Source organism: Pinus tabuliformis, chromosome 6 (assembly GCF_031772625.1).
Source record: "Pinus tabuliformis cultivar Carrire ecotype Pingquan chromosome 6, CPIR1, whole genome shotgun sequence".
NCBI lineage: Eukaryota > Viridiplantae > Streptophyta > Pinopsida > Pinales > Pinaceae > Pinus > Pinus tabuliformis.
In genome coordinates, this window is record NC_142292.1 from 1,222,002,946 (window position 1) to 1,222,012,443 (window position 9,498).

Genomic DNA, 9,498 nt, shown 5'->3' on the forward strand with positions numbered 1-9,498 from the left:
CCTTAGACATACCACCGAAATATGTCGGATTTTGTTGCCAAATTGTGAGTATGGGTTTCAACGTTGGGGATTTTTCTATAATCTGTTTTGGTTCACAATTTCGGAGACCTTCCTACCGCTGTTACGGACTATTCAAAGTGGTCGGGGACTTTCCAACTAGAAGGTTAGGTGAAGGTGAATACCCCTTGCACGCAATGGCACTTATTTTCCACCGCCGTACTCAATTAAACTCTACCGAGTCAAACGTTATTTTTCAATGGAGTTGTCTATAATTCGATTTTTTGGAGATTCCGGTGACGGAATCCGGCAGAAGAAATTGAGGTTAAATCTTGATTTGTTGCAGTGAAAATGGTTTTTTAACTGCATATTTGGATTCAGCACCCTGAAAAACCCCTGGGACACTTTCATTGTGCAGAAACTAGCTATCAAACTTGCGATTCCAATAAATTTCTGTCGAATTTCGACCGGAAAAACCCGCCCGAAAAACTTTCAAAAAATCGCATTATAAACAACTGCTTTTTCAATGCTTTGGGGGGCCTACCTATATATTCCCTTACCTCCCGTCCCTACTCAACTAAACTATACCGAGTGAAACCTTATTTTTCAATGTTTTGAGGGGCCTACCTATATATTCCCTTGCCTTCCGTATAAACAATGTTGCACAATTATTTCAAAACAAACAAAATTAAATCAAATCAAATCTTACTCTACTTTCAAAGCTTAGCTTTAAGTACACGCTTCATCGAGAAGGATCGTAGAAGTTGAAAGAGCTGGATTTTTCACTGGTAACAAAATTTTCAATTTTTCCAACCGCGTTTCCCAGAAACAGCGTCATTCACTTTGACAATTGGGGGTCTTTAATTACCATATTCAAATTGTTGATTATCGATTAACAATCCCCTATCGTTATATATTTTTGTTGAATACATTATACTGTTAGGGGGCATTATTGGCATGTTTATGCACTGCGGCTTTTCACTGTCCAATGGCCCTTTTTATATTTTTGTTGAATACATTATACTGTTAGGGGGCATTATTGGCATGTTTATGCACTGCGGCTTTTCACTGTCCAATGGCCATGAATACAAATATTCATATTCATGGAAGGGATTCTGCATGCTTTCCTTTCATCGACCAAAGCATTAAGCTATTCTACATAATTGTTGTTGTCGCAGCCTTCATCATTACCCTCCATGGACGCACTTGCAATGCACAGGCAACCATTTGCAACCGCAACTTTAACTATACAAATGGCAGTGTGTTTGGGAGTAATCTGAATACAGTCTTTAACAGTCTTGTTCAACACACCTCCCAAACTGGGTTTAACACTTCTGTGTTTGGCCGAAGTCCTAATCAAATATATGGTCTCCTAAATTGCAGGGGAGACATAACAGCAGATGAATGTCACAATTGCTCGCAAAGAGCAATTGCTGCCATACGACGAAGTGAAGGTTGTGGCAATGGGGTTGGGGGTACAATTTGGATGGATGTCTGCTTCTTGCGTTATGAAAACTATACCTTTTTCGGACAACTATACTCATATGGACGATATACCTATATTACGACCAATGTTTCAGAACCTCAAGTCTTTGGCGAGGCTCTTGACAACCTCTTATCCAATTTGTCGAGTGAAGCAGAATCTGGATCTAAGTTATATGCTTCTGGAATTACTACAGATTCCTTGTATCGAAAGATTTACGGTCTGGTCCAGTGTTGGAGAGATATATCTAGCGATGACTGCAAAACATGTCTCTCAAATACAATCAATTCTATTTTCGTAACTTTTCCTGGAAATCCAGGAGTTCAGGGTTTGATGGCAAACTGCATAATTCGATATGAAACATATTCTTTCTTCAAGTCGACTGCGCCTCCACCATCGCCTTCCCCTGCGCCAGTCCTACCGATTACGCCGGTGGTTGATCCAGGACGGAATGAAAACACACCACCCGGCAAGTCTTCAAAGAAAACTCCCATAAGTTTAGGCGTTGCCGCCGGCTTGCTGCTCCTCTTATTGATATGCCTGTTTTCATGTCGAAGAAGATTGAAGTCTGTCATATTCCGAAGGCCATCACAAGGTATTTTATATGATTATATGAACTGCTAGGACAGCCCTGAGCTTCTGTCGATTGCTGATTCGAATCAGCAATCGATAAAAGGATGCCATAGGACAGTGAGTAGCAAAACACTTTGCTTGGGCAAACATGTCCTCCTGGATTGGCACACATTGGTTCAGGGCTCGGACTTTAATGCCAGCCATTTTTCTCTGATGATAAATTTTAGGAATATTTTGGAGTTTGAAGTGATTTAAGTTCAAATTCTAAAATATTCCTAAAGTTTGCAATCAAATTAAATTCAAAATTTGGAACACAAAACTATCAAATTAAATTCAAAGCTTAAAGCACAAAACTATCATAGAATAGAAGAGAAGTTTTATTTATGTTCTCTGTCACTCTGTCAAATTGGAGCCCTCTAATATCTATGGATTTATGAGGCGGAGTAAAAACTTATAATAGACATCATTCAATTTTGGCTTCAATATTTTCTAACGCACTGTCTAATTTTTGTGACATAGATAATGGGCATGTGGAGGAAGAGGCATTAATGAATGAGGATCGGCAATTTGTGTTTACCATGGAAACATTGCTAGCTGCTACTGGAAATTTTCATGATGATAATAAGCTTGGAGAGGGAGGTTTTGGCGCTGTATACAAGGTAACATAGGCTAATAAAGCTTCTAATTTATTGATTTTTAAATGATAGTGGAGAGGAAGGTTTTGGCCCTATATACAAGGTAAATCTAGGTTAAGGAAACTTATAATCTGTAGAATTTTAAATGATAGCACTCCGCGGGCTGCTCTCATCGCACAATCGACTGTTGGTTGTAGATTACTAGCTTGAAAACAAGTTTGTTGTGTGACTACAAATAACATTAAATATTTTGCAAAATCTTCAGTTGATTTCTTCTCTGAATCTCGCAGGGAATTACTCCGGATGGAAAAGAAATAGCCGTGAAAAAGCTGTCGTTAAGATCTCTGCAAGGAAAGAAAGAATTTATGAATGAAGTTAAACTTGTGGCCAAAATTCAACATCGAAATCTTGTGAACCTACTAGGTTGTTGCGCAGAGGGATCAGAAAGGTTGCTTGTTTATGAGTACTTACCAAATAAGAGCCTTGACAAAATCCTATTCGGTGAGTTTGATTCTATTATGTATGCGGATAAAAAAACCATAGATGTCTGAGCATGCTTAATTAATAGTTTCCTATGGATGCAGATCCAAACAAACGCAACCAGCTTGATTGGCAGAAGCGTTACAACATCATAATGGGAATAGCTCGTGGGCTTCTCTATCTTCACCAGGATTCTCAACTGCGGATTATTCATCGGGACATCAAAGCAAGCAATATTTTGTTGGACGAGAAACTGAATCCCAAGATTGCAGATTTCGGATTAGCAAAACTTTTTCCGGACGACGAGAGTCATGTCAGCACGAGAGTTGCTGGAACCTAGTAAGTTTTCTAGACAATCATCACTCTCACCTATTAACAATTAGGGATGCAGCTGTTTTACTCTGCCTGATTTGATTTCCAGAGGAATTACGGTCTTGTAATTGTACACTACGCTATCATAATCTGTCCTGGGGGCATATGCAATGTCGATAAAGCTTTTAGTTTTTTAGGATCTAGGACTAGGTTTTCATTTGCATTTAACGTTCAATTTATCATTCCTAAATTTTCCTTCACTATATAATCCTTGTCATTGCAATTTGGATCTTCAGCGGGTATATGGCACCTGAGTATGCTCTGCAAGGGCAATTATCTGTAAAAGCTGATGTCTATAGCTTTGGGGTTCTTTTCATGGAAATTATGACAGGAAGAAAGAACAGGGGTTTGGGGTTCTTTTCATGGAAATTATGACAGGAAGAAAGAACAGGGGCTCTAATTTGCAGTCATCTGAAATGGAGATGCTTTTAGGATGGGTGAGATACTGTTTTTCTTTTATATTCTACAGGCTGCTACTTTAGCCAGGCTTTGTTATTTATTCATCTATAGACTCTTTTGCGAATTCAGAGTTTAGGGGGTTCATTGTTTTCCTGTTTTGATATGAAATCCTTATCTAGTGAGTCCAGAATAGAATTAAATTTAGGCCAATCTTATCAAAATGACGATCCGTTTGTGATTATGCAGGCGTGGAGATTATACAAACGAGGAGATATTTTGCAGATAATTGATCCATCGATAAATGAAAGATGCGATGAGGAGCAAGCGTGCAGATGCATTCATGTTGCCTTTTTGTGTACGCAAGCCGACCCGTCACTTCGTCCACAGATGTCCACAGTGAATTTGATGCTTTCATCTCATTCTGTGACGCTACCGAATCCCACAAAACCTGCTTTTGTGAGGTCTCATGCTTCCCAGAGCGCCAATTCCACCGGTTCTGGGTTGTCGCATTCATCTGCGACCGCATCTTCTTCTGTATCATCTCACACTCCTGTGGTGGCTCCTCCATCCAACGCCGACGCTTCCACCAGTGAGTTGGAACCTAGATAATTCGCCATTGCCATTGCCATTGCCATTGCCATCGCCATCGCTGTCCTGGTACCAAATATGATATACATTTTGAAGATGCTGCCAACTGGAGTTGCAGTTCTATGGACAAATAATTTTTGGAAATAATTTTGTCGTTAAAGACGATTATAGCATCTTTCAGAGATTGTGCCCAGCAACTCTGCATTGACGTTCCGCCTTTTTTGGTTCTTATGTGTATTTGACTTTCAACTGTTTGGTTTTTAAATGTATCTTACCTTGAATAAACTTTCAACAGTGTTGAAAATTTGTCGTTTAATAATTTAATTACATCATTTTCAATGGCGCGTTTACAAAGTAGAGGAGATTCAATGCTACTCATATTAACGATATTAATATTATGGAAGGTAGGCCCAAACCCTTTTTCATATTAACGATATTAATATTATGGAAGGTAGGCCCAAACCCTTTTTGCAAGGGGACATGGTTTGAGATTTGCAATACTTTTTATATATTTATTAAAAAAAATAGTTTTATTATTTATATATTTAGAAAAATTATGACAATATTGAAAGTAGGTGAATAAGTATTGTAGAAATTTTTACCAATTGAAAAAAATATTTTACTTTGTGCAAGAATATTGGGACACTATTAAATATTTCAACAATTAATTTAAATAAGCATAACAATAATCAATTTCAGTAATTTCAATGGAACACACAAAGAACAAGTAAATTTTCAAAATTGCTCTTTAATTCATTCATAGAGCAAGCTACAACTTGTTACAATTCTCAGTGGGAAGTTACAACTCCCTGATTTATTAGCTACAACTGAATGGAGCAACAACCCCAACCCTTGGAAGGAGCACCAACCCCTAATCTGCAAGCTACAACTTGCTAGAGAGCCAATGATTCATCTTTCATCCATTTTCACACTAGATCCATGAATGTCTTCTCTTATTTCAACAATAATTTTACTACAATCACCACTCAAAAATCATGTACAACAACACCACCATACCAAGCTCTAGAGAGCCAATGATTCATCTTTCATCCATTTTCACACTAGATCCATGAATGTCTTCTCTTCTTTCAACAGTAATTTTACTACAATCACCACTCAAAAATGGCGTACAACAACACCACCATACCAAGATCTAGAGAGCCAATGATTCATCTTTCATCCATTTTCACACTAATCCATGAATGCCTTCTCTTCTTTCAACAATAATTTTACTACAATCACCACTCAAAAATCACGTACAACAACACCACCATACCAAACTCTAGAGAGCCAATGATTCATCTTTCATCCATTTTCACACTAGATCCATGAATGTCTTCTCTTCTTTCAACAATAATTTTACTACAATCACCACTCAAAAATCACGTACAACAACACCACCATACCAAACTCTAAAGAACCAATGATTCATCTTTCATCCATTTTCACACTAGATCCATGAATGTCTTCTCTTCTTTCAACAATAATTTTACTACAATCACCACTCAAAAATCACGTACAACAACACCACCATACCAAGCTCTATTTTTCAACATTGTCTTCTTCGAGTTTGCTTTTAAAGTTTCCCTTTTTCTAATTTTGGCTTCTTGGTATTTTCTTGAATTTTTACATGAATCATTATTTTTTCTATCTGTGAATTCTTCAAGTCTGCTTTTAAAGTTTTCCTTTTTCTAATTTTGGCTTCTTGGTATTTTCTTGAATTTCTACATGAATCATTATTTTTGCTTTTGTCTTGTTCAAGTTAGTTCTCTAAGACTGATGTTCATGCTTTCTTGTGGTCCTCTGCCAATCCCAACATTTTCTCAGTTTTTTTGTTGAATTTAGTCAATTCGGGCTTTTTTACAGTGTTTAGCGAGGTTTATTAATTTTAGCAAACCCCCAAACTTGGTAAAAACTGTCAAAACTTCCTCCTTCACTGTAAGTCTGCAAAAACTGCCTTTTAACAAGGAGTCCCATCAAAATCAAGATTGTGGATCTGCCTCTTAAAAAGTAGTTCTAATCGAGCTATCAACTCGTTCATGCATTTTAGGGAACTGTTGTTTTGTTTGGTTTAACTGCCAAAACAATAAACTAAAGCTACCAACTCATTATGTCTATGCATGTGATCAGGTGCTCATGTCCTAAGTGTCGTAAAATGCTCAAAATTTAAAGTGCTTAGAACTGGTTCAAAGTTGAATGAATGGAAAGTGCTCGTCTTCCCGATTCCGGCACCGCAAACGATTTGAAAAACGGTCGCCGTATGAGGAAGTTATGGCAAAAAGAAGAATTTGTCCATAACATTAGAAATTTTAATTTTTCAAAAAAAAAATAAAAAAGGAATATTCCGCCAACACGAAATCCGAGGCAACCACCCAAACATCAAATGTAACTGCAGTTAAGTTGGCGGAATTTTGGTAGGAGCACCAAATTTGGCGGACCCGCCATAATTGGCGGAGCTATCTGGAGTTTTTCTAGGGAAAAACTGGAGAAACTTTAAATGGCCATAACTTTGGCTAGGAAAGTCGGTTTTGGACGAATTGTTTTTTGATTTTTGGTATTTTCGACCTTCTCAAGCCATTGGTGCAGGTCTTACAGCCATCTGAGGTCATTTGCAGAGGTTTTGGAGCCGTGAAAGTTCTAGGAGCCACTAGGGCCCAGTTTTGTGAAGACTGTATAGGGTTGCAGGTATCCATTGGAGGTGATCCAATAGTCAATCCTGAAGGATTCAAGTGTTCTGAATCCATTTTTACCATATATTTCTCCTATAGATGCTTCTATTCAGCTGTATTTTCAATTTGAGCATTTAATAAAAACAAGGACAAGCCCGGTTGGGAGCTTTGGACCCAGCAAACGTAGCCTAGGAGGGGGTGAACTACTTTATCAACTTCTTTTGCATTTGTGGTTGATTTATTTTGCAAAGAAAATTCGTTTTAATGTGTTAAAAAGTAAAAGGAAATAACTCTGCTATGCTTAAATGGGTCACGAACAGCTGAAAATTTCATGTGTCTTCTTTCTGCAAGACATGGAAATCTTTTAAACATGTTTAATTCTGAATTGAATACCTTGCAAACAAATTTCAAGTAGTTTCAAATTCAGATCAAGTTGGTATCAGAGCTCAGGTTTTGTGCAAAGATCTTCTAACTGTCTTGCAAAGTATTGATGCTTACCAGGTTGAAACTTAAAAGAGGGGAAGGACAATTGACTAGAGAACAAGAGAATCCTCAGTCAAGGAAGGCCAGAGAGTCATCACCTCCACCTTCAATTTCACCCTCAAGAGTCTCAGCAGAAGCTTCAAGGATGTCTACACATGAAGGAGAAATTCCTACAGAGACAGATCCAAGAGAAGAAGAAAGAGTCTTCAGAAAGGCTTTCTTGGACCTCATTGAAATGGTGAGGATATTGTACCAAGAAAGAAATGAGAAATTGGCTGGAGAAGGGTCCAAACATCCATATGAAGGAGAGGGCTCTTCATGAGGTAAGAAGGATGATGATCATTCCAAGAAACGACATGGAGGAAATGATGAGCCACCACCCCCATCTTCACCTTCTTCCTCTTCATCCTCGTATTCTTCTGTTCATAAGCATAGATCCTCTGGAAAAAGTCCTTTTTTGAAGCTTGATGTAAAATTCGAATTACCTATGTTTAATAGTGAAGTGAATGCAGAAAAGCTTGACAACTGGATTAGGCAGTTGGAAGTTTACTTGAGGATCCAGAATATGCATGATGATGCCACAAAGATTCAGTTGGCTTCTTTGAGAATGGATGGAGCAGCATTGGTCTGGTGGGAGGCCAAGACTAAAGAGGAGATCAAGAAATTTGGTAAGGTTACCTTAACATGGCCTGAATTTCTGTTATCCATTAAAAAATAGTTTTATCCTCTTGCTCACATGCAGAAAGCCATTATGAATTGGCAAAATTTCAGACAACTTAAGGGTCAGAGTGTCCAAGACTACACCAAAGAATTCAGGAGAAGAGCTCTCTTGTTAGGGGTAGATTTACAGACCCAAGAAACCTTGCTGAAATACATCGGTGGCTTGCATAGCTACCTTAGACACACCATCTTGATGTTTAACCCTACTAGCCTGGACGAGGTTTGTGTCCAAGCTACCCATTTAGAGGCAAAGGGAAAAAACACATTTGAAGAGGGTAGAAACAAGCCCCCCAAGGGGAAAAACAAAGAGAAAACCTCCAAGGGAAAGAGCAAAAAGAATGCATCTGTCAAACAGGAGAGTGAGAAAGTGATCTATAAACATTGTTCTAAACCAGGCCATGAGGAGAAAAACTGTTGGAAATTATATCCTGAAAAAAGACCTCAATTTAGCAAATCCAAAGGGAAACAGAAAACTGCTGCTACTACATCTACACCACAAGATTTAGGGGAAGATTCAGGTGATGAAACCAAAATTGCAGCCATGGGTTTGAAAAACTTGAAGGGAAAAGAAATTGAAACTCAAGCCAGCACTAGTACCTCAAACTGCCATGTACAAGCTCCTAATGAGGAAGAAAGAATTGAACTGTTTCATGTGAGGGTGATTTCAAAACATACTAAAATTGACACACTTTTTGATAGTGGGTCACAAGCAAACCTTATATCAGAGGACTTGGTCAGGCAGCTTAAACTTGAGACCGTTCCACATCCGAAGCCATATCCACTTGGATGGATTTGCAAGGATGCAAATTTACGAGTTTCAAGAAAGTGCACATTGCGCTTTGCAATTACTACACATTTTATTGACACAGTTGAACTTGATGTGGTACCTTTTGATATAGCAGGAATTGTTTTGGGAAGTCCTTACTTGTTTGATAGGAAATCTATCTTTCATCGCCATGAAAACAAATATCATATGTTCAAAGATGGCAAGGAGTTCATTGTTAGAGCTCATCGCAAGAAGACAAATATAGCGATGGTGAATGCAGGACAGGTAAAAAGGCTGGTCAATTCAAGTAAGAATTTTGTTCTTCTTATGATT

The 9,498-nt window shown here is 38.2% G+C and overlaps 1 protein-coding gene across 2 annotated transcripts; it reads left to right on the top strand.

The window, feature by feature from the left end:
• The first annotated feature begins 999 nt into the window (after window positions 1–999).
• Window positions 1,000–4,856, top strand: LOC149263099 (cysteine-rich receptor-like protein kinase 15). Of its 2 annotated transcripts, none has more exons than XR_016249623.1 (6): window positions 1,000–2,075; window positions 2,573–2,712; window positions 2,979–3,189; window positions 3,273–3,507; window positions 3,777–3,977; window positions 4,186–4,321. XR_016249623.1 is itself a non-coding variant. In XM_089387138.1 (6 exons), the coding sequence occupies exons 1-6, from the start codon at window positions 1,073–1,075 to the stop codon at window positions 4,546–4,548; spliced, it is 2,115 nt and encodes a 704-aa protein (XP_089243264.1). In that variant the 5' UTR covers window positions 1,000–1,072; the 3' UTR covers window positions 4,549–4,856. The 2 variants fall into 2 exon arrangements, 1 of the variants encoding a protein (XP_089243264.1); XM_089387138.1 differs by having other exon boundaries at window positions 3,777–3,886; window positions 4,133–4,856.
• Window positions 4,857–9,498: the final 4,642 nt, after the last annotated feature.

Excerpts from the sequence above, each read along its gene's own strand:
- LOC149263099 (XM_089387138.1), top strand. The coding sequence starts at position 1,073 with ATGGCCATGAATACAAATATTCATATTCATGGAAGGGATTCTGCATGC. Across the intron at positions 2,076-2,572 it reads ATTCCGAAGGCCATCACAAG|ATAATGGGCATGTGGAGGAA; the intron begins GTATTTTATATG and ends TTTGTGACATAG. Across the intron at positions 3,190-3,272 it reads CCTTGACAAAATCCTATTCG|ATCCAAACAAACGCAACCAG; the intron begins GTGAGTTTGATT and ends CTATGGATGCAG.